Raw genomic sequence first — 27,535 nt, 5'->3', positions numbered from 1 at the left:
GCAGAGCCATTGCGGCTCCACAAATTTGTCCGATCCTCTTCCAAAAGCACCTAAGGGTCTCGCAAATACTGTATTTTTTGCTCTATAAGACTTACTTTTTCCCTCCTAAAAAGTAAGGGGGAATGTGTGTGCGTCTTATGGAGCGAATGCAGGCTGTGCAGCTATTCCAGAAGCCAGAACAGCAAGAGGGATCACTGCTTTCACTGCGCAGCGATCCCTCTTGCTGTTCTGGCTTCTGAGATTCAGAATATTTTTTTTCTTGTTTCCCTCCTCCAAAAACTAGGTGCGTCTTATAGAGCGAAAAATACGGTGGTTTAGTGGCAGATTCAGAAATGCAGAGTCCCCTCTGTGAAAGTCACAGCTTCTAAGATCATACCATAATCTTGTAATTATAATCGGGGGGTGCATCGCAACAATGGGTGCAGATCTCCGCACGTTGCCTTCTAAGCTAGATCTACTGTTTTCTGGGCACAGGCGGACAATTTGGAGTGCTCCGGAACTTTCTTCCAGGGTGGCTTGAGTGGTGTTTTTCGTGAGGTTCCATTGTACATAACAGACTCAGCCTGGATAGCTCAGTCGGTCGGAGCACGGTGCTGAGAACGCCAAGGTTTCAGTTTCGATCCCTGTATGGGACAGCTGCAAATTCGGGTTGGACTAGACGTTCCTTAGGGTCTCTTCCAAGTCTGTGATTCTATAAACTTGCACACAGGATACAGAACAGCTCTTTGTGCGCCTTCAGCAGAGTGACCCTAGGAGCCTATCCTCAGGGGCTAAGAAAACTCTGTTTTCATGCTTCTTGCGTGGCTGTAGGACACTGGAGATGGGGCTCCTCACTTTGGGGGGGCCTGATTAATGAGGCTTTCCTCCCTCTTCTTAAGCACCCCTCCAAAAATCTTTTTTTAAAGTACGAAATACCGACTTTTTTGCTCTATAAGACTCACTTTTTCCCTCCTAAAAAGTAATGGGAAGTGTGTTTCTTATGGAGCGAATGCAGGCTGCGCAGCTATCCCAGAAGCCAGAACAGCAAGAGGGATTGCTGCTTTCACTGCGCAGTGATCCCTCTTGCTGATCTGGCTTCTGAGATTCAGAATATTTTTTTTTCTTGTTTTCCTCCTCCAAAAACTAGGTCCGTCTTGTGGACTCGTGCGTCTTATAGAGCGAAAAATACAGTACAAACAAGAACTGCTTGATGCTTAGTCCTCTACATCCCAGGGATGTTTGGATGGGTTTGTAATTCTGTTCCGGGTCTCGCCCTGTTGCCAAATTAACGTTCTCCTCTCTTTCTGGTCTCCCCAGCAGGCCTGGATATGAAATCCCCGATTCCTGGCAAGATGTCTGTTTACCTGCATAAATTCAGACCTTCGCACTACGAGGCCCTCATGAGAGCTGGGTCGCTGAGGAAAGTGAGAGCTGCAACGGATGAGGAGGGGAACTGACTGGGGCCGGAAAAACGGGGGTGGGGGCTACGCTTCGGGCAAGAGAGAAAGTCCGCTACCTGAACCGAGAGGACAATTTGGACCACGTTCCTCCCACCCAGCCCTCCTTTCTTCCCCCTCTGCCAAACCATCCAACTCCATCCAACATCTGGAATGGCTTTCGACATCCCGCAGCAGTCGGGAGCCTTGGATGACATCACAGCAGGTCAGCCAATAGCAGCCGGGCCTGGGCAGAGGGGCTCCCTGCTGCTAAACAGCCAGGCGTTTTCCCTGTTACACAAGAGCGGAGAATGCGTTGAGAAGACATTTATTCACGCAGAAAGCTCAATGGCCATTCGATGGAGAGCGGCAGGGGGCAGGTTTGAGAGATGGGGGTGCTGGGAGAGAGAAAGGAAGTAGGAGGGGTACGCAGTGTGGCCTCGCCCAAGCTAGAACACACCCACAACCCAGGGGCTTGGGGCTGCCAATTCCAGCAGCCACATCTGGAGGGAGCCACATATTGTGGATCTGCGGAACTCACTGCCCTTGCATAGTGTAAAAGCGCCCGACAGAATGCTAAGGCAGGGTTTTCCTGGAGTGGTTCTTGCACTACTCTCAGGGTGCATCAACCGCAGCGTCGCTATCGCTGGGGCCAGCCAGCGTCTGGAGGGGAGGTTTGTTGGACCTACCAGCAGTACGGCCAGAGGTGAAAAAACCAAATCCAGCCATGAAGAGGGATAGCTGGTGTTTGTGTTTGTTTTTATTAAAGAGGGATTTCCCCCTCCACCCCCCAACCCACTCTTTATCTCCATCGATTTCCATTTAGTCTCGCTCAGTTGTTGTGGAGTTTCCCCCATCTGGCTGATCAATTGAATTGATCTGCCAGCAGCTGGGAGGGAGGAGGGAGAAAGGGGGCTGGCTGAGAACGGGGATTCCCCTTCTCCCTCCCGCCTTCAGAAATCCCTCTTTGGATCCGGCGAGAGAGGCGCCCTCTGCCCTTCCGCCTGTGCAAAAGGGGAGCACCCATGGGTGTTGTTCTTTGGGGCACCCACCTGGTGGTGGGATGGTGTCACTGCAAGGGTTTTTCTCCACCCCACCCCTTCCCTTCCCTCGGAGTGGAGTGCATTTTAGGGGGACCGTCAAGGAGGGAGGGATACAGTGGGCCGCTCGCTCTTCATTTCCAGGCAGCCTCGGGGAATGAGTTGATTTCCTTGATCTGTTGCACCAAAGCTCCAGAGGGCAGAGTGTAGGCAAGTCGTAACCTCATACGGAGCGGGAGCTGGAATCAGAAAGGGATAAAACATACTTGACGCTGGGTGTATAATCTCTGCTTGCAAACATTAAAAGCTGCGTTCTGCAAAACAGAAAGCTCTGGATTTGATGCTGCGGAAACCCCGGCGTTCATTCCTTTTTTACGAGAGCTAAGACGCTAGTCCTTAGTGTTGCTGGAAGATTGAGGGCGATGCGTGTTGTGTTAAATGGGGAAAGAAAGCGAATTTGGGCGGCTGAGGCCGCTGCAGAGTACCCTTCTTGAAGGAACAGGAAGTGACATCACCCTGGTGCCTGTTACGCTAACCAAGGTGAAGTCAGCCGGCGAGGGCAGAGGAGGAAGTGACATCACCGGTGTCTTTGTAATGTGGGAGTGTGACGGTGCCACTTCCTGTTTTCAGCGGGAAACATCCTTCGGATGCTGCCAACAGAAATGGCCCGCAGGAAGCTTAAGCAATAGAGTCCCTGCACGTCGCTTTACAGGAGGAGAGGAAGTGATGTCACCACCTTTAAGTGATGGCCAGGCAGGAAATGACATCGCTGCTCAGATCACAGGTTAATTCCCACTCCCTGGCCACACGTATAACCCTCCTCTCACCCTGCTTACCTTTTTGGGGTTCAATACTCGGATGAGCTGGGTGATGGGGGGCCCACCCTGGCCTGGGACTGTAGAGCCACTCGGGGCCAGCAGCTCCACTTGGAACGACTGTCAGAAGAGGAGCAGACAAAAATCCAAACAATGCGTATCATTTAAAAAAAGGAAAAAAAAGTTTTTGACCCCTGCAAAATCCAGGGCCATTTCCCTTCCTGCTTTCTTCCCTCCCTGCCCTGCAATTTAAAACATTATGGATGACAGCATTATCCCTTGGTCTAATCCTCTTTTAAACCCTCCTCCAAGTTGGCCATCACTGCCTCCTGTGGCAGTGAGTTCCATAGTTCGTGTAAAGAATTACCATATTTTTTGCTCTATAAGACTCACTTTTTCCCTCCTAAAAAGCAAGGGGAAATGTGTGTGTGTCTTATGGAGCGAATGCAGGCTGCGCAGCTATCCCAAAGCCAGAACAGCAAGAGGGATTGCTGCTTTCGCTGCGCAGCGATCCCTCTTGTTGTTCTGGCTTCTGAGATTCAGAATATATTTTTTCTTGTTTTCCTCCTCCAAAAACTAGGCGCGTCTTATGGTCTGGTGCATCTTATAGAGCGAAAAATACGGTGCTTCCTTTTGCCTGCCCAGAAACCCTTGGCTGAGTGACCCCATTGGCCTCTGGCACTGGGAGGAACATAAAGGAGGATGCCCCTCCTTCTTAAGAACACCAGCAGATTTTTCTTGGCTGCTGGGTGAGGCCAAAGGGAACCCCCATCTAAGCCAGCATCCTAGCATCCTCCTCTCCCGGGGGCCCAGTGGATGCCCCACTGAGGAAGCCCACAAGCAAGACCCCACGGCCTAAGCGGCCCTCCTCAGTTGTGATTCCCAGCAACTCATATTCAGAAGCACCGTGGCCTCTGTGGCTCGTAGCCTCCTCTGCGATCTCGCCCAGCCCTCTTCTCAAGGCACCCGAGGCCTTACCTTGGGGACGGCCACTTGCAGACAAAACCCGGCCACGTCGTGGGGGGTCCTGTTGGAGACGGTGGCCGTGATGAGCAGCAACGAGGGCTCCAGTGCCGGCCGGTCCATGGAAAATTCGACCAGCAGGCCGTCTTGTTCGTACGCAACCATGCGGGTGATGGTGGAGGCTGCGGGGAGGGAAGGGCGGCCAGCTAAGTCTAGCTCCCCCTGGCCAACCACCCCCTGAGGTACAGAAAGTCCCCAGAGCCATGCCAAGCCAGGGCACCCCGAGCATGTGCAAAGGGTCTAATGTGCAAAGGGTCTACTAATAATAGTAATAATAATACATGCTATTTTTCTAGGGAAAACGGATCCGGAACTCACCACAAACACCTCCCTCCTTCTCTTAGAATGGCAGTGATGCCCACCTGGAAATGCCGGAACTGAGTTCCAGCTGAAAAAAGCCCTAATAATATTAATTATTATTATTTCTTATTCCCTGGCCACCTGACTGGGTTACCTCAGCCACTCTGAGTGGCTCCCAACAGAATATTAAAACACGATGAAATATCAAACATTAAAAGCTTCCCTAAACAGGGCTGCCTTCAGGTGTCTTCTAAAAGTCAGATAGTTGTTTATTTCCTTGACATCTGGTGGGAGGGCATTCCACAGGGCGGGCGCCACCACCGAGAAGGCCCTCTGCCTGGTTCCCTGTAACCTCACTTCTCACAGGGAGGGAACCGCCAGAAGGCCCTCGGAGCTGGACCTCAGTGTCTGGGCGAACAATGGGGGTGGAGATACTCCTTCAGGTATACAGGTATATTTTAGTGCTCATTGTTAAAACTTAACAAGAGCGATACAGCTGTTGTTAAAGGGGGGGCGCAGTGCTTTTGCTCAGAAATCCCCATGTGAGGTGGAGAAATAAGCTCTCTTTACTTTATTTCATCTGTCTGGAAAACCCCCCGAGGGGAGTGATGGAATGAAAGGATATTGGGGGGTGGGCTTGTCCTTTGCAGACTTGCCTAAAAGGGTCTTGTCAAGAATTGAGTTGCAAAAAGCAACCCCACCAGCAAAGAGCTCTTAGGTCAACATACCTGGGGCTTTCAGATCGCCAAGGAAATCGAGGAAGGATTCCACTGCCGGGACGACGGTGCTGGGCTGGGCTGGAGGGGGATCTGCGGGGCCTCCAAGGAGATCCAAAAGATCAGAGACCTACAGGGGAAGCAAGGGAGTGTTGAAGAGGAGATGGCAAGGGTGGGGGGATTCCCATCGCGGGGCACCAGTGCAGAGAGCTCTGGCACAGCATGCAGTGATAATCTGAGAAAGGAGAGGCAACAGAAACAGCACAGCCACTGCCGGGGGGGGGGGGCACGTTCAAATAGGGCTGTGGGTGTTCAGACCACTTTAAAATTGCTGGAAATCTTGGTGGGTCACTTAGTGGTTTTTCAGCCAGTGGTTTAGCCATTTTTATGTTCTGTGCTAGATGTGGAAGCAAGCCAGTCAGCTGGGAGGCATGTAAATGATAAAACCAATATTTAAAATTGATTAATTAAATATTTCTGCCACGGACTGCGTGGATGAGGCTCACGGGCCACAGGTGGTTCACAAGCTGCACTTTGGAAACGCCTCCTTTAAAAATCAAGGCTTGTGTTCAGGTTTCATCCCCACCAACCCAGTTCGGTTCCAGTTCTGCCTTTCCGTGGCGAAGCAACAAGCTCTCTGTCCGCTGAACTGATTCGTGTAAGGAAAGAGCCGAGATGATACAGGATTCCGGTTTATAAAAGGAGGTGGGCCAAATTAACAGCTGGGCTCTTCAAAATCCAGTATTATGCTTGGGTTCTGCTGTGGTGCTGCCAGTCTAGGGGAAGCCAAGACTGGCCAGCTCTTAAAACCAAATCCTTATTTGGAATTGGTAATCCTGGATTCCGTGCTGCCTGCTCCCTGCTCCAAAATGTCACCTTGCTGTCAAGTTTGGGGTTTGCCCTGCTCCCAAGTGCCCCCTGGTGCCAACCGCTTGGCAAAGTAACTCCCCACCTGGCCAGAGTCCTGTTGCTGGACGTCGCTGGGTGCTGGCGCCACCTCCAGGATTTGAGGAGCAACAGCGGCCTCTCTTCCATTCTGCCCTTTTTCACTTCCTTCCTCGGTGTAGCTAGTTTTGTCGACTAAGGGCATCTTCTCCAGGACGGATGCTCTGGTAGGAAGAAAGGAAAAGAGATACGGGCCTTTTGTGGGGATTTATTTGGCAAGAGATGGGATGCAGGTGGTGCTGTGGGTTAAACCACAGAGCCTAGGACTTGCCAATCAGAAGGTCGGCGGTTCGAATCCCCGCCACGGGGGGAGCTCCCGTTGCTCGGTCCCTGCTCCTGCCAACCTAGCAGCTCGAAAGCACGTCAAAGTGCAAGTAGATAAATAGGTACCGCTCTGGCAGGAAGGTAAACGGCGTTTCCGTGCGCTGCTCTGGTTCGCCAGAAGCGGCTTAGTCATGCTGGCCACATGACCCGGAAGCTGTACGCCGGCTCCCTCGGCCAATAAAGCGAGATGAGCGCTGCAACCCCACAGTCGGTCATGACTGGACCTAATGGTCAGGGGTCCCTTTACCTTTACTTGGCAAGAGAGTGGGGAAGCAGGGTAGGAGAGAGATTTTATCTGCCGGTGACTTGGCTTGGCTGATTCCGCCGTCAACCCTCCTCACCCATCCTATGACCTGCATGTCAGGAATAAAGGTTTTCAAAAACCAGATTTGGGTACTGGTGTTCCTCTGTGGAGGTTTAGCCGCCGAAGGCTTGCCGTGTGAGCACCCACAAAGAATGTTTGCAAAGACCGTCAAGGTGGAAGGCCGTTTGGAGCAGAGTTTTCAGCGCTCGAACTTGGACAGGGTGAAATGGGGAAGCTAGCTAAAAAATGGGTGTTGTGTGAATGGAAGGGCCCACGCGGGAGGTCAGAATACGCAGAGCATCCGAGAACGAGAGCAGTTTCAGGCGCCCATCTTTTGCCAGGAGTACCTGAGGTGGTCGTACTTCCGGAAGAGCGCGTTGTACTCGACCGCCCGCTGCTGGAGCTCCACGTCGTGGCAGCTGCAGTAAATGGAAACCAGGCTCCGGATCCGACTTCTCAGGGCGGACGGGGTGGGAAAAAAAGAATTGAGGGGAAGAGGTTATGAGCTGCCTCTGCTTCGGGCAGAGAAGCAGGACGCAGGATGAGGCGGGAAATATTACAGAGGCAAATCAATTCAAAAGGCCTCGCAGGATGGTCCGACCCTTGCCACTGCTACATCCTACCAGTCGTAGGATTGTAGAATTGGAAGGGAACCCAGGGGTCATCTAGCCCAACCCGCCTGCAACGCAGGAATCGCGGAATCCCTGACAGATGGCCCATCCAACCTCTGTTTCCAAAACCTGCAATGAAGGAGAGCCCACTGCCTTCTGGGGGAGTCCTTTCCCCTGTCAAACAGCTCTTGATGCCAGAAGGCTCATCCTTATGTATTAAATCAGAATCTCCTTGGCATTTGAATTCCGTTGGCTCCCAAAGATCACCAACGTTTTAATGTTTACTAGACTACAGTGATACCTTGGGTTACATACGCTTCAGGTTACATACACTTCAGACTCCGCTAACCCAGAAATAGTACCTCGGGTTAAGAACTTTGCTTCAGGATGAGAACAGAAATTGTGCTCCGGTGGCGCGGCAGCAGCAGGACGCCCCATTAGCTAAAGTGGCACTTCAGGTTAAGAACAGTTTCAGGTTAAGAACGGACCTCCAGAACGAATTAAGTACTTAACCCAAGGTACCACTGTATTGTATTTTAATATTTTGTTGGAAGCTGCCCAGAGTGGCTGGGGGAACCCAGCCAGATGGGCGGGGTATAAATAATTTTATTATTATTATTATTATTATTATTATTATTATTATTATTATTATTACGTGCACCCCTGCCCCGAGGCCTGGCTTAGGAAGAGGGGATGCTGAGGCTGCGAGCCTAAACCAAGTACACAACTCCGAACCCCCAGAGAATTCTGGGAACCTTTGTTTGCTAAGGGTCTGGGAGTTGCAGCTCAAACTACAAGTCCCAGGGTTCCATGGGGGAATTGGTGTGTTTTGCATGTTATGGTGCGTCCGTGGCCTGAGGGTGGGGATGTGGGCTGTGAGCTCACTTGATGTCGCTGCCCTGGAGACGGGTCCCGAGCTTCATGAGGGCGGTGAGTGCGTAGGCCCTGGTGCCCGGCAGCGAGAGGTGCGACTGCAGCACTCGCTCCAACATGGAGACCATTTCCTCTGGGTCCACCTGCCGCAGCGGGGGAGAAGGGGGAGAAAGCAGGAGGAGGAAAAGCCATAATGAAGTGGGGTGTTTTTTTCTCGGGTGTGTGTGAGCAAGCTTCCCCCGTTCAATGTTCCCCACAAAATGCCCACCCTCAGTTTCCGACTCCTCACCTGAGTGGGCTCCACCTCTTCACAGCTGCCGTCCAATAAGAGGTTGCCGTATTCACCAATGCACCAGGTAGCTACCTGGACCAAGGGTTGCTGGGAGGGAAAAAAGAGAGAGGGAGGGCTCCAGCGGAAAACGCTTTTCGGTTAAGCAAGCCTACAAACCTGTACATTTGACGTGCATTTTAATATGCAATTCTGAAGGGTGGATTTCTTTTAGGGGGACTTGTTTTTGATATATAATTTTATGGGTAATTTGAATGTCTTCTACTGGGATCTGCTGCCTCTGCTAACCCTGCTCGTCAACCTTTCACATCCTCTTAAAAAAAACCTCCCACATTATTTTATTATTATTTATTACATTTATATTTTTCCCCAAGGAGCTCAAGGTAGTGTATGTGATTCTCCTCCCCCACAACAATCCTGTGAAGTAGGTTAGCTAAGAGACAACGATTGGCCCAATGCTGATAAGAGCAGCGTGACAACAGCCTTACATTTCTATTTGTATAGGTAGAAGAACAGCTTAAAGGTTTTGATGCTAAGCATTATAGAAATTCTGTTCAGTTAATAAAAAACGTTGAGTGGAACTCACTTGCAAGTAAATGGGCACAGGATACATAGCCCCACTCTTCCTCTTCTGGTTCTCTATGCCCTGCCCCCCCCCCCATCATCCCCTCCCCAATCCCACACCTGAGAGATATCTAGGGTCAGGGCCTTGTATAGCTGTTGAACCGCATAGCCGTGAAGATCCTTTGCACCTCCGATGAGGTGGATGAGGTTGGGCACCGCGTCGTCACGTACGTAGGAGCCAGCCTGCAGAGGGTAAAGAGAGGAACCGAGGATGTGAGCTACGCTCCTTCTTAGAGATACGTCTCTGCTTGGCCCTTCCTTCCCTTAAAAAGGGTTCAACAGATTCCCCCTCCTCCACACAAGCCCAAACTACCAAGGACTCGGCTCTGAAGGCACTCTAAGGATTCTGGGCTGCTATTGGTGGGCTCTACGTGAAGCGTTCTGCTTAAGGGGGGAGGGCCTTGAAACTCACTTTTTCAACACACCTAGAATGGCAGTTTCAATGGGTGCTGGAAACACGGAGAGGAAAATAAATATTACAGCCTGAAAAATGTTCACAGAGGCATAGTAGGAGGTGAGAATGTCAGCTTTCTGTTTCTCGCCTCTCTCAAAAGAAAAGAAGAAAGTTTCTAGTTCAGATGGTCTTGGAGAAGCTTCTTCAAACACAACCCCTTGAGAGAGGAAGGCCCTTCCTTGAGCCACGCAGCTTTCCGCTGCTCCCCAAGGATCCTAGCCCCCACTCCACCCTCCATCTTACCATGGTCAGAACCTGGAGGATGGTGTCGATGTGCCAACGCTTACTGGGCGCAAACCTGAAGTGGGTGAGGGAAGAAAACGAGAAGAGCAGGAATGTCTTAGACCTATCGCTCCGCCTGAAAGTGCCCCTCACGCTGTCAGGACACGTCATTTTAAGGGGTGTAACTTAATTTTTGCTAATTTCTTCAGGGAGGGAGGGTCTTAAAAATATGTTTTTGGGTGTGAGGAATTCAAATCTGCTATTATTTTTGTGGTGGGACAACATTCAGCTTGGCGAATCTACGTTTGATTAGAAAGCACATAAACTGCTTTCTCAGAAAACCAAAGACTTTTAACTTCGCCTTCTGAAAATGTCAGGTAATGCTAAATAATAATAAAAATGAACAATATTTTTTTAATGTGCTGTATAATATAAGTGCAAGCGCTCGTTTTTAATTATTTCTGTGCAATTTTACATGTGTTTCACTTACCAAGGAGAACTAAATTATATGAATTTAACCAATACATCTTTTTAATTCCCAGGTCTTAGGTCACAGAATTGTAGAGCGGCAGGAATCTTTTGCCCAATGACCCTAAAATTAAGAGTCTCTTGTTCTGCCATGAGCGCCCTTCGAGGCGCGAATTCAAAAGCTGCAAAATTCAACATGCGCCCCCCCCCAAAAAAACCTGCCCTGGATTTCTCTACAACGCCCCCTACGGGCAACGGCCGGACCCGACTCACTTCTCAGCAGCCAGGAATATTCCGGAAGCGCAGTCCGACTTCAGCTCCGGGGCGCAGGTTTCCAGGAAAACCAGCAGCTCTTTCGTGGTCGTCCTCACATTGCTGCCGCTCACCAGGGCCAGGCTCAGCTGCAGGGCTCGCCTGAGGAAGGGGAGAGAAGTGAGCAATTCTCCTGACTCAGACATCATGTCTCCCGGAGCCTCGGCCCTGTCTTTGCCCCTCGTCTTGTTGTAAACAAAAATTGCCCTTTTCCCTTATGGGGTATCCAAGAGCCCATATAGAGTCCTTACATAGGTTCTCTATTGGTAGGAGAGAATAACAGAGGCCAACCAGAGAATATTGAGAAGCAAAGCAGCTAGTAAGCCTGATCTTTATTGATCTGTTGCAACAGGGTGCTCCCCTCACACGCAGGAGAGGAAGAGGAGCCCAGAAAAATGGTGTGCAAGGCCTTATAAAGAATTTTGAAATTGCCCTCCTGTAGATCAAGACCACCCCCAGAAACATACATCACAGAAGGGGTGTAACCTAAGACCACCCCTCAGGTACATCACACCTACATCACCGAAAAGGCGGTCTTAAAACAGAAATTTGAATGTTTTTCTCCTGTCATTATCTCCTGTCTGGCAGGTTACTTGATTGGGGAGCCTGGCCAGTCTTTTATAATGATAAATACTTAGTTCCTGGGCCAGGTCACAGGCTCACACCCTATTCAAGCACAAACATACCCTTAAGACAGGATTTGTGAAGGAAAAGCCAATGGGAGGTTTCCCACTTTGACCTTGCAGAGAAAACATTTGCTCAGTTTAGGAATCAAAATGACTTCAGGTCGGTCTTCCTGTGCTGATCTATGTACGTGTGGTTATGAACATTACCATATATCTAAGACCTCAAAATTCCTATCACAGTCTCACCTCTTCACAGTGGGATCCGGGTCGGCCAGGCATTCAAGGACTGTGGCCCGGTGCCTCTGAACGGCGCTGTTCTCTTCTTGCAGCAATTTCTGTAGAGATGTTAGAGCCACGTATCTAAAGGGAAGATTCCACCCGACAAGAGAAAAATAAATAAATCACATCTTGAGAGGCAGAGGAGGAGAGAGCTTAATTCATCACCTTTACCGTATTTTTCGCTCTGTAAGACGCCCCAGACCATAAGACGCACCTAGTTTTTGGAGGAGGAAAACAAGAAAAAAAATATTCTGAATCTCAGAAGCCAGAACAGCAAGAGGGATCGCTGCGCAGTGAAAGCAGCGATCCCTCTTGCTGTTCTGGCTTCTGGGATAGCTATGCAGCCTGCATTCGCTGCATAAGACACACACACATTTCCCCTTACTTTTTAGGAGGGGGAAAGTGAGTCTTATAGAGCAAAAAATACGGTAAATCACATATTGAGAGGGAGAGGATGAGAGAGCTTAATTCATCACATTTACACCCTGTGTTTCCTTCCAGGCGCTCAGGGCTATCCTTCGCCCTTGCTGTTTTATCCTCACAACAACCCTGCGAGGTGGGATAGGCTGAGAGAAGGGCGACTGGGGCCCAAGGCCACCTAGAACACTTCATAGCCGAGCGGGAATTCGAACCCTGGTCTCCCAGGCCCTCTAACCAAGGAAGCGGCGCAAAGAAGACCGTCCGCAGCCAATAAGTCGGAAGCATTTCTTCTTGATTCGCTTTAAGATGGAAAGGGGACGCTGCTGGGTGGGAGACAAGGGGGGAAACGGGCAACTGTGGCATGGGCAGCCAAAATGGCGGCCGGCGAGGCCCTAAAACAACCTCTGTCAGGGCGGCCGGGAGATCTGAGCAAATCTGAATTAAGCGTGTGGCAAATTAATTTCACGCACTGTTTCACCGGGGAAGAAAAGAAGCGCCGCGCCCCTGAGGATGCATTTTAATAGGCCGAGTTATCGCATAGCTGCTTCCCATGCACTGTGGAAAAGGGGTGGCTGCTTGTCTTGAGGGTGGGGTGGGGGAGATATTTGGGGAATCGCCTCCGTCCCTCGGTTTCCCTCAGCTGTGAGGCCATTGGCGGCGGCTCATGAGGGAACCTGAGGGTCTCTGGGCACGCTCCCTCTCCCAGACCGGCGTCTACGGAACGGGCCTCAAAGAATTAGGAGAAGGGGGCAGATCATGAAGGGGAAACAAGGGATCTGCAAGGGCAGTGAGGAAGGCGAGTCGAGGGTTGTGGCAACGCAGCCCTATGCGCTGTGGGGCCGTGTGGGTCGGGGGCCAGAGCATCGGACCAGGACCCGGGAGACTAGGATTCAAAAATCCGCTTGAGGCCCCGGATTGCAGACGCCATCTTCCTACCCTCTTCTCAAATTTCAGTGTTCCCAAGCTGGAGAAGAAGATGTCAGGCCTAAAAACCTCTGTAGGAACCAAGCACCACGTTTTAAAAGGAGCCAGGGTGAAACGTGTTATAAGGAGACTCAGCCCCAAGATATATTTTCGAAATCCCAGCAGGAAAATTTCAGGTGACTGTTGGGCCGGCGTTCCCCCCAGCTCTATCTGGGTCATTCCAGTGCTTTGTTTGTTTCGTGGGGGTTTCTGTACCTGATATTCCGGTCCTTGTTAAGGAGAAATCGCCCGAGGATATTTATAGCGAGAACCTGGGTGTGGAAAAGAGAAGTGTCCTTAATTCCCCAAATGTACCATTTGTATGAGCTGAGGGGGCAGAGGAAGAACGAAAAAGCTTCAGAACAAACAGATTCTAGCTTGGGATAGCTGGATGTGGAAGATTTTGGGACTTGGGGGCCGCACTCCCTCAAAAGCAACCTTTCAGGGGCCGCAGACCAGAAACAGCAAGTGGGCAAAAGTGGCTAGAAGAACGGATACAGGTCTTATCCTTGTACAGGTTGCACCCGAGCCACACAAATCTCAAAGGTTTATGGAAACAGGCGCACAGACCCCAAATACCTCTCCAAGTTATCACTGTGGTTCTCCCGCCAGGCAGAACTCCCTGAGGATGGTGTGGCTTGGGGAGAGGACTTCTGGGGCCAAACAGAGAGGTCTGGAGGGCCGCTTTGATATCAGGGGCCTGAAGTTCCCCACCCCCTATGGGGAACACAAGACAGTTTTGATCGTATGTGGGGTCTAGAAACAGAAGCGCTATCATCGCACCGAAGGTGCCCAGAATATTCCATTTGCACCCAAATAACCAACACCCTCCCAAAAGAACTGAACGCAAGAGGAGCCAAGCAAGGTGCAGGATCAGCCCAGTCCACCTGGCCCGTATGAATCCGCCGTACCCGCAGGCCGCTGGTCGAGCGGACGCCCATGATGGTCAGCACCGTCTCGTACAAGATGGCATTGCCCACGTTCCGCGTTGTCTCCGTGTTGGTGGCCACCTGGGAAGAAGCGGAGGGGTTGGCAGCCTTGCTGGCTTTTGGCGTGGGACGTTCCTCCGCCCCGCTCTGCCCCCGCAGGCCTTCACCTTGGTCTCTTCCTTCCTCTTCACTGACGGCAACCACCCCCCCAAATGGTACAGCCCTTGCTAACAAAGGGTTCTAGGTCATACAATCTAGACCAGGCCTAGCAAAGTTTCAATCAAAACGTGGAGGCTAAATGGAGCCCCAGTTTTGTTCATGGTGAAGCAAACTCTGTTCTCCAGGGTCCTCTAAATGTCTCCCTTCCCTCCCTCGGTCAGGGCACTCTTTCCAGAGCCAGCAACAACCGTTGGGCTCACCTGAGCCAAGGAATCGTTCATGGCGTCGCTGGCGTCTTCGTTGTCCTTTCCCAGAATCCTTAGCAGGCGCAGGATCTGTACCTGGGTGGAGAGACGTTATCAGGGAGGTGAGGGTGGAGTAAAGCCCTGTTTAGGGAAGCTTTTAATGTTTAATAGACTATTATATTTTAATATTCTGTTGGAAGCCACCCAGAGTGGCTGGGGAAACCCAGCCAGATTTGCGGGATAGAAATAATAAATTATTTTTATTTTTATTTAGAGGAGGTGACTTCAAAAAGAGGCAAAGAGAAGGAAAGTTCCACTCTCCCTCAGCTCAGTTGAGAGCAGCCAAACTCTCCACCCTTCTGGTCACAGAGGCATGCTAAGCCCAGCCACATTTTATTGTCTCACCCCATTTGTATCCCACAAGCTCGAGGCCCCCTTCTCTCCCTCCCCATTTTATCCTCACAGCCACCCTGTGAGGTAGGCTAGGCTGAGGCACTGTGATGGGTCAAGGCCACCTGGCAAGGTGAGTCACGATTTGAACTGGTCTCCCAGCATCTGAACCACTAATCCACACTGGCTCAAGGCTGCAGCGCCTAGTATTCCCAGGCCGTCTCCCGTCCAAGTATTTCCCAGGCCTGACCCTGCTTAGCTTCCAAGATCAGTCGAGATTGGGGGTGTCTGGGCTAATACAGACGTCTCCCCACTTACAGGGGGGTGGGGTTACATTCCTGCGTACCACGTGTATACGTGAAACGGCAACTGTTGCTGTTGTTTAGTCGTTTAGTCGTCTCTGACTCTTCGTGACCCCCTGGACCAGAGCACGCCAGGCACTCCTGTCTTCCACTGCCTCCCGCAGTTTGGTCAAACTCATGTTTGTAGCTTCGAGAACGCTGTCCAACCATCTCGTCCTCTGTTGTCCCCTTCTCCTTGTGCCCTCCATCTTTCCCAACATCAGGGTCTTTTCCAGGGTGTCTTCTCTTCTCATGAGGGGGCGAAAGTCTTGGAGCCTCAGCTTCATGATCTGTCCTTCCAGTGAGCACTCAGGGCTGATTTCCTTAAGAATGGAGAGGTTTGATCTTCTTGCAGTCCATGGGACTCTCAAGAGTCTCCTCCAGCACCAGAATTCAAAAGCATCCATTCTTTGGCCATCAGCCTTCTTTATGGTCCACCTCTCACTTCCATACATCACTCCTGGGAAAACCATAGCTTTAACTATACGGACCTTTGTTGGCAAGGTGATGTTTCTGCTTTTTAAGATGCTGTCTAGGTTTGTCATTGCTTTTCTCCCAAGAAGCAGGCGTCTTTTAATCTGTGGTGATCATGGAGCCCAAGAAAGTAAAATCTCTCACGGCAACTAAAAAGCCTGTAAACCTTTGCCATAAACCCACCACAATTTCTCCCTCCAAACCTCCTTTCTCAAACCCCAATAGACCTCCAAGGTCAGTGCAAAGGCTGACGGGATTGCAGTTGCAAAGGCTTCTGGGATTGCTAGCTGTTTCCCTGCTCCTTTGCCGAAGACCTTCCTTTTAAGTGGAGTTTAAAAGATAAAAAAAGGTCCTAGCCTGTACCTGTAAATTGGATTTGAAATTGTTTTTATACCTGTTTTTTTTTAAATCGCTCAATGTTTGTGCCGTTGAAACTCTTTCCGGGAAGCAATTCTGAAATGCACTCCAGGTTCCCTTGAATTGCGGAAAGAAAGGCGAGACAGAAGCTCAGGGGAAGAGGGGAGGTTGGAAGGATGAGATCCTTTTACCTGCAGGAAAGGGTTGCTGATTCCCGAAATGCTGTGTTCTGGAGAGTAGCCAGCAACCACCAGGTTACGGAGAAGCCCCACTAACTGAGGCACAAACTGGAGAGAAACAAGAGAACAGAAAAGCAGGGTTAGCAGACGATCCCTCACAAAGCATCCGTCCTCCAGAGCCTTGCCTCTTGTTCTTCGCAATGCCCTCTCACAGGAATGTCTTACAGTATTTTAATATTTTTTTGGAAGCCGCCCAGAGTTGTTTTGGGGGGTTGTGGAACATTATTCCCCCCCCCACAATTTATTTATTTGATTTTACATATTAAAATTTACTGTCACACCAAAACACCTTCTGAAAATACAAGATCCCCAAGAATCTTTGGACTTCCCTCATTCCCCTCCCTGGGTTCCGTTGTTAAGCCTTTACTACTGCATCTTTTATAATGATCCACATTATCTCCCACCACCCTCCATGAATCCATAGTTCTCGTTACATTACAACCCCGCTGTTTAACTGTTTAAAGTGGTCTCCATTGTAAATTTCCCCCATTCCTTATCAAAATTTTGGTCTTCCTGATTTCTGATCTTTCAGGTCATTTTTGCCATTTCAGCAGAGTCCGTCAACTTAATTTGCCATTCTTCCCTGGTGGGGACTTGGTCTTCTTTCTGAGCTAGAAACATCTGCACAGCTGTCGCCACATACATGAACAGTTTTTTCCCTTGGGGAATATTTTTTACTCTAAGGGCTGCATTCCCTCATGGGCAACTGTTATGTACTGAGTTGAATAGGATCCAAAATGCAGCAGTCTGATTGGTCCTAGAACAATAGGATCCAAAATGCAGCAGTCTGATTGGTCCTAGAGCAATAGGATTCAGAATGCAGCAGTCTGATTGGTCCTAGAACAATAGGATTCAGAATGCAGCAGTCTGATTGGTCGTAGAACAATAGGATTCAGAATGCAGCAGTATGATTGGTCCTAGAACAATAGGATCCAAAATGCAGCAGTCTGATTGGTCCTAGAACAATAGGATTCAGAATGCAGCAGTCTGATTGGTCCTAGAACAATAGGATTCAGAATGCAGCAGTCTGATTGGTCCTAGAACAATGCAGCAGTATGATTGGTTCGCAGGAGCCACCCAATCCAGCTCCAGGTGGAAGTGAATCCACAACCTGATTGGCCTACAGAAGAATCCCGGAATTAGCCAATCACGTGGGCCCCATTGTGTAAATAACGTATATAAAGCAGATATTTGTGGGGAGCAATGATTCCTCCTCACTACTATGAGCTGAATAAAGAGCATGAAATCCACTCTCGACTCCGAGTATATTTCAGGCCGCATGCCACTGATGGGCGGAGCCAAAAGCAACACATGCAATTTTTACCTTTCTGCAGCAGGCCAGCTTCCACACACCCCCTTCCCTATCTCCCGTCCAGGCAAGTGAGAGTCATCCTCAAAATTTCAAGGATATGCTCCAGCCAGAAACACGGGAGAGGGGGGCCAAGCAAGGCTGGGAAGGAGCGTGTCCTGAGGGTGAAGGGGTGTGGCTTGGGAGGGGGTGTGGCCCAGGAAGAATCTCAAGGGCCAGATCCTTCTTGGGTTTCTTGCATGTTCTGGCCTGCCAGGGCCCATCCCCATTTCCTGGTGGACGCCAAACCAGTTCTGCTATGCGGGTCTTGAACCCGGGCCTCAATGCATGCAAGGCACAGGCTCCTTTATTAGCAGCTTGCCCTCCTCCACGCTCTCCTGCTCAAAAGGCATGTAGTCCTTGACTGCAACGGATGCTGGGAGAGTTGCCAAGCTCACAGCTGCCCCACCTTGCAAAAGCGGTCCAGGGCTTGCGGGCTCCGTTCGCACATCTCTGAGATCAGCATGACAGCACCGTGGAGGATGCCTGGGGAGAAAAGACAGGTAGGCCAGGTGCGGATCCTGCCCCAAATTCCTAAGTCCCGTCCCCTATCTTACCAAATCCCAGGCCCACCAAGGCTCCCCAGATCCCCGTTTCTCTGCACGGTTTCTGTGACGGGAGAGCGGCGCTTTCTTGAGATCTCCTTCAAATCGCTCCTTGAGATCCGCTTCTCTGGAAAAAAACACTCCCTCCTGGGCCCCTCCAGGCCTCGTCTGCCCTTCCTAAGGAGGGGGGGTACTCATCCAAATTATGCAAAGAGTAGCCCTACTGAAATCAACAGACCTGACTTATAGCGATCAATTTTGGCGGGTTCACCGTGAGCAAAACTGAGTCGAATACACCCCTGAACTTTCCTCTCAACCTTAATAATAATAATAATAATAAATATTATTTATACCCCGCCCATCTGGTTGGGCTTCCCCAGCCACTCTGGGTGGCTTCCAACAAAATATTAAAATACAGTAATGCATCAAACATTAACAGCTTCCCTAAACAGGGCTGCCTTCAGATGTCTTCTGAAAGTCTGGTAGTTGTTGTTCTCTTTGGCATCTGGTGGGCGTTCCACATGGCGGGTGCCACTATCAAACAACCCTGAAGAGAATCGCCCACCCCCCGCCATCCCACTTCGCCTCAATCCTTCTCTTCGGCAACCAAGCGGTCGGCTCGAGCGTTCGGAGCAACCGAAGGATATCCAAGCACGCATGAGCGGGGACTTATTTATTTATTTGTAGCTTTCTCCCCCCAGCCCTAAACTCTTCGTCAGCAAAAGAAAGAAAGAAAAAGGCCCTCTGGAATGGCTTACACAGTGTCCAGTAATAAAACGCTCCCTGCCCTCAGGCTTAAAATTTAAGAGGCACGACACAAAAGGAAAAGGGGTTGGGAGGGAGAAGGAGAAAAGCAAACTCAGGCACTAGCTGCAAAGTTCTTACAAGAGCCCTTCTTTTCCAGCCAATGGGCAGGAGCTATGATGGTCTCCCCGCTTGTCATGATGCAGAGGGAGAGCAGGACTCACAGTAGCCCCAGCTGAAGAGACAAAGGCACTTACCGGTATTTTGTTCAGTCAACAGTTGTTCGCCGAGTCGAGTGAATACGTCTATAAGATCGGGCACCTTCCGGACAACGTGTACAGCACAGACTACGGCCTAGAAGCAGAGGCAGAGAGCAAAGGATTTATGGGGGGGTGGGGTCCCCATGTGTCCCACAGAACTGCCTTGCAGGCTGAGACCCTTTCTGCCCATGGACTGTCGCGCCAGAGTGGTGCATGCTCTGGTTATCTCCCGCTTGGACTACTGCAATGCGCTCTACGTGGGGCTACCTTTGAAGGTGACCCGGAAACTACAACTAATCCAGAATGCGGCAGCTAGACTGGTGACTGGGAGTGGCCGCCGAGACCACATGGCATTGAAAGACCTACATTGGCTCCCAGTACGTTTCCAAGCACAATTCAAAGTGTTGGTGCTGACCTTTAAAGCCCTAAATGGCTTTGGCCCAGTATACCTGAAAGAGCGTCTTCACCTCCATCGTTCTGCCCGGACACTGAGGTCCAGCTCTGAGGGCCTTCTGGCGGTTCCCTCGCTGCGTGAAGCCAAGTTACAGGGAACCAGGCAGAGGGCCTTCTCAGTAGTGGCACGGGCCCTGTGGAACACCCTCCCACCAGATGTCAAAGAGAAAAACAACTACCAGACTTTTAGAAGACATCTGAAGGCAGCCATTTTCAGGGACGCTTTTAATGTTTAAAAGGCTGTTGTATTTTAATATTCTGTTGGAAGCTGCCCAGAGTGGCTGGGGAAACCCAGCCAGATGGACAGGTTATAAATAATAAATAATTATTATTATCTTTGGAATCTCAGCTTTTTAAAGAAAAAATCGAAACTGGGGGGGGGGTCTCACCTTCCTTCGCACGGAGGGCTGGCCAACCCTGGCAAGCTGCTCCACTTCGCCGGCCAAATCCCGGAACATGGCCACAGACCCCAGGGAGCCCAGGGTGCTCAGAGCTAAGCCCTGCACCCAGGCAGTGGGGTGCAGGAGGTCGCTATGGGGAGCGAAAGAATGTGAGGTGAATGGAAGATGCAATGCTTTCTCAAATATTCACATCCCCTGCCCGAACAGCTTCCCTCAGGCGGTGACTGTTTGAAATGGTATCATAGCACTTTAAAGGCATGGTGTGAATGTAGCCTTGGTTTCTTTTTTCCCCAGTATAACCCTAAATCAGTGGTTCTCAACCAGTGTGCCGTGGCACCCTGAGGTGCCTTGGATTGTGGTCAGGGCTGCCGCGGGCAACACTGGCCTCTGTCCCTCTTTCCTTCCCTCCCCCCATGATGTCCTCTCACATTTCTGACTCTCAAAGTCGGGCACAGCTGTTTGTTGCAACCCTAATACAAGTAAAAGCTGCCTCTGGGGCTGGCCATTGGGTGCTGGTAGCCAGGAGGTGAGGCGGCCTTGAAGTAAGCAAGCAAGCGGGCGAGGAGCCAAGCTGGCCAGTCTGGCAGCCATTGCCGTTGGGAATGGACAGACAAGTGGGAAGCTGGGCAGGGAGGCAGGCACCATGCTGGCTTTGATTGTGCTTGCTGTATGCAATGCCTGCCTGGAAGCTGAGTGCCCAGTCCTGAAGGGGAGCCTTTCTTCCACGCAGGCCCGGCAGTGCCTGCTGCTGCCACTACTGCCTTCCAAGCTGAGTAAGATGCTGGCCTCATCTTCACCTTTGGCCAGGCTCCAAAGGCTGGGGGCATCCTCTTCCCAGGCCCCCTGTGGGGCAGAGAGAGGGGGCGCCTGTCTTTGGGGCAGGGGCGATGGCAGTGGCTGCCCAGAGGACCCCCAAAGAGAGGGGAGAGGAGAGGACCAGAAAGAATGTAGTTGGTCAAGGAGTCCGTGGATCCCATAAGGCTGAAAACTTCTGCCCTAAATAATAAGCAGTTGGCTCCTTACCTCTCTCGCCCTGACCTAGCCACTGTGATCCATGCGACGGTCACCTCCAGACTGGATTATTGTAACTCGCTCTACATGGGGCTGCCCTTGAGACTGACCCAGAAACTGCAGCGGGTGCAAAATGCCGCGGCAAGACTCCTTATGGGGTCTTCGCTGCGAGATCACGTTCACCCGGTGCTATACCAGCTGCACTGGTTCCGGGTGGAGTACAGGATCAGGTTTAAGGTGCTGGTTTTAACCTTCAAAGCCCTATACGGCCTAGGACCCTAGTGCCTACAGGACCGCCTCTCCTGGTATGTCCCACAGAGGAACTTACGGTCTTCAAATAAAAACATCTTGAAGGTCCCAGGCCACCGAGAGGTAAGGCTGGCCTCAACTAGAGCCAGGGCTTTTTCGGCTGTGGCCCCGATCTGGTGGAACGCTCTGTCACAAGAGACTAGGGCCCTGCGGGACTTGACATCTTTCCGCAGGGCCTGCAAGCCAGAGCTGTTCCACCAGGCCTTTGGTCAGGGCACAGCCTGACCCCCTCCTTTGGCAATCTTTACGGAACTTTAGTTTATGGTTGCCATCAATTTTAATTTTAATTAATTTTTATAATGTTTTTAGAATGTTGTACTATTTTAGTGTTGTTAGCCGCCCTGAGCCCGGCTTTGGCTGGGGAGGGCGGGATATAAATAAAATTTATTATTATTATTATTATTATTATTATTATTATTATTATTATTAGCTTTCAGTTCCCAAATCTGTCCTAGTCCACTGTGGGGGCACCCACTCTCTCTTTCTGCCCCCCCAACACTCTTTGGTTTCACCCCTCACTTCTTGATACTATTGGTCAGCAGAAGGTGAGTGTCCTGCTTCTCATCCAATAGGAGGGCAGCGCCTAGGTAGCCAATCCGCTTTTCGTGGAAACGGTGGGAGGCTATCAGCTTCAAGCTCTCCATCTGGGTTCAAGACAGAATAAGGAAAAAACACACAATTATTGATTGCGCCAGAACTATAACCTTCGATCGATTAACCCCCCCCCCCCCGGCTAAATCCCAGAACCAATCCATGCACATTCTAGCTGGGGGTGTATCCCACTGGGACCTTTAAGGGTTGCTGTTCGGTGGGGATCGGCATTTGGGAATATTAGCAGAGGGGTTTTTGAGGGGTAAAGGTAAAGGGACCCCTGACCATTAGGCCCAGTCGTGACCGACTCTGGGGTTGCGGCGCTCATCTCGCTTTATTGACCGAGGGAGCCGGCATACAGCTTCCGGGTCCTGTGACCAGCATGACTAAGCCGCTTCTGGCGAACCAGAGCAGCGCATGGAAACACTGTTTACCTTCCTGCCAGAGCGGTACCTATTTATCTACTTGCACTCTGACGTGCTTTCGAACTGGCAGGAGCAGGGACCGAGCAACAGGAGCTCACCCTGTTGCAGGGATTCGAACCGCCTACCTTCTGATTGGCAAGTCCTAGGCTCTGCGTCCCTTTTTTGAGGGGTAGTTGCATATAAAGTCGCTATAAGTGCATTAGCTAAAGAAGCAAAATGGAACCCGGGTTCAAATCCTCACTCGGATATTAAGCTCACTGACTGACCATCTGTTATCCTAAAACTACCTCACACGATTGTTGTGAGGAAGGTAAGTTGGGGGTGGAACATTGTACATCAAGCGCTGCATAAATTTTATCAAATAAATAAAATACACTTAGGACACTTTTGGAGCACTTTTAACAGCCAAGGTCCCCCCCCCCCACAAAGAATCATGGGAACTGTAGTTTATCCCTCACAGAGCTACAATCCCCAGCTCCCTCCCTGCAGTTCCCCAGGTGAGGAGGGGGTGTATACCTGTCCAAAATGAGCAGGGTAGCCCAGAATGTGGATGTAGAGCAAATTGGCTAAGTTGGAGGCACGGGTGTCGGGCTCGTCTCCCCGAAAGGCCCCCCGAATCTTGGCGCTTTCTCGTTGGACCAGCTCCCGCTCCTCCGCCTGGGTCCGTGCACTCCGTATGGTCCGGATCAGGACCGGCAACGTGAGAGGTGCTTCCGGCATCCTGGAAGTGAAGAGTGGAATAATTTTTTTTGAGGGGGGGCCTTTGGCACGTGGCACCTGCAGGAACCTCAACTCTTACTCCCGTTCTTCTGCTCCATATTTCAGGGAGCATGTCTGACTGGAAATCCTCAGCTCAAGTCCGAAAGTAATAACAGGTTGCTTCTGAGAATGTGCAGAGTGCCTGTATTCCTTGGGTTCGGACTCAAGGCTTCCTCTTAGGGATGGATGCCAGCAACCTGCCGCTAGGTCTAAATCGCTTAACGCAAATTAGTTCACACCCTTTGACGAGTAGTAAAAGCGAAAGTTTCCCCCCCTCCAATACTTTCTTTCCACGTTTATGGGGAAGAAGAGGATTAATCCACATTCGCAGTGGAAAGCACAGAATTGAATTGGTTCCGTAAAGTGGCCCTTATTGCGGACGATTTCCGGATTGGAAATCAAAAGCCCTTTGTGGAGGCTTTAAGCTCAGTCAATATCTTTCTGCCCATCTCGAGTCTTGAATTTCACTCCTGTACCATAAAAAGCAGCCTTTCTCTGCCCCCAAACTGCCTCTTCAGTGTAGGCCCTCACAACTGTGAATTTAAATTGAGCATAGCCTTTCAGATATTTTGGTGAAATTCTCTCCCCTTCCTCTTTCCCCTGACCCCTCCTTCCACTTTGATGGACAGTTTAAAATGTGCATACTTTGAATGAATCTGCATATGCACATGAGCTGCAGGCAAATTTAGTGGGCCACCAGACACCTCCACAGAACCCAAGGTCCCTCTCTGGCATGTTAGCACCCTTCTTTTGGGATTATCACCCCCTTATCTTAACTCCCACCAGCACCTAATTTTTCATTCATTCCTTTCCTCTGGTCCCCTCCTCACCTGTCCAGAGATTCACTGCACACGGTTTCTTCTTTGTTTCACGATATTTTGGGGACACGCAGAGGGGCAGCTGCTGCCCCCTCTATCCTCCCCTTCTGCTTAGTCAACTTATTGCATTTCCGGACAACAGTCTGTTAACCAGCCAGGTAAACTCACCTGAACTTCTGCGGCTACCTGGACCCAGGGGCGCCCTCTGCTGGCCAGACCCAGAAAGGGACTTTTTCATTCGGATCTTTTCTTTGGGGGGGGGGGGCAGAGTTAGCCAAAGTTTAGAGCTATTTCGGAAGGGAGGGATCTGTTGACAGACAGATAGGCCTTGAGCCAAAGAAGGGATCTTTCAGACAACCCTGTTTATTGAGCACTCATCCAGATTTGTTTGTGCAGAAGTTATACAAAATTGTGCCACGTGAACCTTATCCATTGCTTCCCAGTTCATTTTGCCATAGCTTTCCTTCCTGCAAGAAGTTTGTTTTTCTTTCTTGTTTAAGAAAGCAGTTTGCTGTGCACCAAACCCACTTTAACTGTGCAACATGACTTTGTCGGTATATGATCAAATTCCATATGCAAAACAGCACCAGTCTGGGAACAGACCATACCTAATGTTCATATTGTAGTTTATTGGGGACTTATAAATATTATATATATATCATTAAAAAGGCACAGGTGGACTAAAGAATATGATCCAGATCGTGCATAGCTGGCCATGCATAAGCAGCAGATGTGAGCTAGCTGGGTGTACGTTCACAAATACTTGGAATATAAAGCTGTAAATTAGCATGACAGCTAGATGCAGACTTTGCCTCCAGAGGAAGGATATTTTTGAATATCAGACACTGGGGGGAAACTGGAGTCCTTTGGTCTGGTCCAGCAAGTTTATTCTTACATTCTTTGGATGGGCACAAAACCTTATGTTTCAAATGCCTTAGGCAAGTCTCTGATTTGCTAACAAGGGCAGCTCAACAACACTTTTAAAACACACCCAGTGCACATTTAAACCACGTGGCTTCCCCCTGGGAAATCCTGGGAAAAGTAGTTTACCCCTCACCGAGATCCAATTCCCAGCACAGTCAGCATACTACAGTTCCCAGGATTCTTTGTGGGGGCAGAAAATCGTGCGCTTTAAATGTGCATCAAATGTGCTTTAGATGTGTGGAATGTTCCCAGGCTACCTGTTCTCTCAGCAGAAGCGGCCTTCCACTTCTGCACAACAGGCGGAAAGGCAGATGCCTGAATTTCTTCACTCCCTTGCTCCCAAAGGGGGATCTTCCCTGTTGAAAGCCTGCCTGCCGCGCAGCTGTTAAAAAGGTCACAAGAACCTTGCGAGGCAAAACACCACCACCACAGCAGCAGCCCTTTGGCCGTCAAGAGGATCTGAAGGGTGAAACTGTTGCTCTCCTGCCTTGCTGTGGCCTTTCAGTGGGTCACAGGCCTCCTGGCTTCTGCCCTCCAAAGCTCATAGAATCATAGAATTGTAGTCCAACCCCCCTGCAATGAAGAAATCTCTGCAAAAGCATCCATGACAAGTGACCACCCAACCTCTGCTTAAAAACCTCCAACAGACCCTCCAAGTGTCCCTATTTTCCAGGGCCGTCCCTATTTTCCAGGGACATTGTCCCGGTTTCTGATTTGGTCCTGCTTTTCTTTAGGACATCACTATTTTCATTTGATAGGGACACGGGTGGCGCTGTGGGTAAAACCTCAGCGCCTAGGGCTTGCCGATCGCATGGTCGGCGGTTCGAATCCCCGCGGCGGGGTGAGCTCCTGTCTTTCGGTCCCAGCTCCTGCCCACCTAGCAGTTCGAAAGCACTCAAGTGCAAGTAGATAAATAGGTACCACTTTCTAGCGGGAAGGTAAACGGCGTTTCCGTGCGCTGCGCTGGTGCTGGCTCGCCAGAGCAGCTTCTTCACGCTGGCCATGTGACCCGGAAGTGTCTCTGGACAGCGCTGGCCCCCGGCCTTTTAAGTGAGATGGGCGCACAACCCTAGAGTCGGACACGACTGGCCCGTAAGGGCAGGGATACCTTTACCTTTACCTTTATTTTTATTGGAGAAATCTTGGAGGGCGTGGAGATCTGACCCCAGAGCCATTTGAAGGCAATCTTGTATAGGGAAGTTTTTTTTAATGTTTATGATACGATAATCTTTATTGTTATTGTCCCATACGGAATAACAAAATTGAAAACATCTACACCAGACATTCAAAAACCAACAAGCCTGCTATCCCAGCAATCCCAACCTGGTTAGCCCCCTAAAAACTCTTGATACCCCATAATTAAATACAATATACTCCCATAGGGACTACCTTACACTGCGTTTAAAACCAAAATCGCATTTGGATAGAAACTGTTTCTCAGGCGGTTAGTCCTCGTCTTTATAACCCTCCACCTTCTTCCAGAAAACAGAAGATGAAAGAGATCATTTCCGGGGTGCACACTATCCTGCGCTATCTCTGCAGCTTTCTTATGTTTTATGTTTTTTTAATATATATTGGAAGCTGTCCAGAGTGGCTGGGGTAACCCAAAAAAGATGAGCGGGGTATAAATAGTAAAATAATCATTATGGAATGGGACGTCCCTATTTTCATCAGAGAAATGTTGGAGGGTGTGCTCCAAGGAAGGACAGCCCACCACTTCTTGTGCGAGTCTGTTCCACTGTCGAACAGCTCCTTCGGCTGGCCAAAGAGAGAGAGAGAGAGAGAATGAGAAGCTATCAGGACTCTATAATTTCTCTCTGTAATGTTATATAATATATGAGTAGCCCAGGGGCTTCTCCATGAGGCTTTATGAGCACAGCCATAGAGACGCGGCCAGAGCGTCGCAGCAGGTTAGATGACTAGACCCCGCCCCCCCCACTTCCTCGGCGACGCTCCCACCAACCACGGACATGGAGCAAACCGCTAGACAGGAACTCCTCCCATGGGCTTCCGGTTTCACTGGCCTTTGGCGGAAGCGGCTACTGCCCTCCCATGGAGAAACCTGGGATTTGTGCATCGGACTTTCCCATTCCCACCCGCCCCCGAAACCTTCTTGGCGGAAATAAATAGTTCCGGCTCTTCAGGGTCCCCCCCCCCCTCCTGCGCGTCTGAAGGCGGCTCCCTGCCTGGGTCGACGAGGGGCTTGGGCGTGTAACTGAGCTCTAGGTCAGAGCGGGAGGGGGAGGGGGGAGGAAATGGCCAAGCCGTGCTGCCTTTGCTGCTGCAACAACCTGGAGTGGGGTTTTATTTGGGGAGGGGCCGCAAAGCCTCCCCGCCCGGGCTCAGGGCTTGCAGTGCTGGCGGCGGGCTACACTGCAGGGCTGTTGTGTGCTTACCTCTTGGCAGGGTCGGGGTCCGCAAGGCCCAGGCCCGGGGCTCCCGTTCAGCCGAATGAGCGGAGGGCGCCTAGCTGGCTGCCTAGGCACATCTTGAAGCGAGCGGAGCAATAGGTGGCAGGAAGCAGCCTGGGGTAAAAGTAGGCAGGTTGGCCCATAGGAAGGATTGCCTCAAAATCCGCATTAGGGCAATACCTTCATTAGGCCAACCAAAATGTTCTGGTTTTTTGTTCTTATTCTGTGGTCTCTACAGCCACAGCAGGTTGTGCTGCAACCGTCTGAGTTTGACCTCGTCCCCAAAGACACACTCCTCCCCAAACTTGCCCCCAACTTAAAAAAAACAAAAAACCGTATTGAGGTGAAAGGTGGTATATGGAATCCCCCGGGAGGCTCG

At 50.5% G+C, this 27,535-nt stretch overlaps 2 protein-coding genes across 8 annotated transcripts in view; one reads left to right on the top strand and one right to left on the bottom strand.

The window, feature by feature from the left end:
- Positions 1 to 2,783, top strand: part of THTPA (thiamine triphosphatase) — a 55,616-nt gene extending 52,833 nt beyond the window's left edge. For both annotated transcript variants that reach the window (XM_083707120.1, XM_083707119.1), the window contains exon 4: positions 1,300 to 2,783. In XM_083707120.1, the coding sequence (XP_083563246.1) occupies positions 1,300 to 1,436 (137 nt within the window). In that variant the 3' untranslated portion in view covers positions 1,437 to 2,783. The remainder of the gene's footprint in view (positions 1 to 1,299) is intronic.
- AP1G2 (adaptor related protein complex 1 subunit gamma 2) lies at positions 1,728 to 27,449 on the bottom strand. Of its 6 annotated transcripts, none has more exons than XM_083706664.1 (22): positions 27,142 to 27,449; positions 22,761 to 22,965; positions 21,748 to 21,872; positions 19,897 to 20,038; positions 19,052 to 19,148; positions 17,915 to 17,991; positions 16,110 to 16,205; positions 14,372 to 14,452; positions 13,935 to 14,033; positions 13,240 to 13,295; positions 11,608 to 11,721; positions 10,697 to 10,837; positions 9,977 to 10,031; positions 9,340 to 9,462; positions 8,656 to 8,745; positions 8,379 to 8,509; positions 7,230 to 7,337; positions 6,262 to 6,418; positions 5,322 to 5,439; positions 4,249 to 4,415; positions 3,292 to 3,390; positions 1,728 to 2,694 (listed from the first exon to the last, which is right to left on the bottom strand). In XM_083706664.1, exons 2-22 carry the CDS (start codon positions 22,962 to 22,964, stop codon positions 2,590 to 2,592), a joined length of 2,385 nt encoding a protein of 794 aa, XP_083562790.1. In that variant the 5' UTR covers position 22,965; positions 27,142 to 27,449; the 3' UTR covers positions 1,728 to 2,589. The 6 variants fall into 6 exon arrangements, with proteins under 6 accessions (XP_083562790.1, XP_083562794.1, XP_083562792.1 ...); XM_083706668.1 differs by having other exon boundaries at positions 7,230 to 7,334; XM_083706666.1 differs by lacking the exon at positions 27,142 to 27,449 and adding an exon at positions 26,727 to 26,746.
- Between the last annotated feature and the right edge of the window lie 86 nt (positions 27,450 to 27,535).

The sequence above is a fragment of the Podarcis gaigeae genome, assembly GCF_964106915.1.
Source record: "Podarcis gaigeae genome assembly, chromosome: 13".
In the NCBI taxonomy this organism is placed as follows: Eukaryota; Metazoa; Chordata; class Lepidosauria; order Squamata; family Lacertidae; genus Podarcis; species Podarcis gaigeae.
Note: the sequence above shows the minus strand (reverse complement) of the source record. Positions and strands in the feature narration are given on the sequence as shown.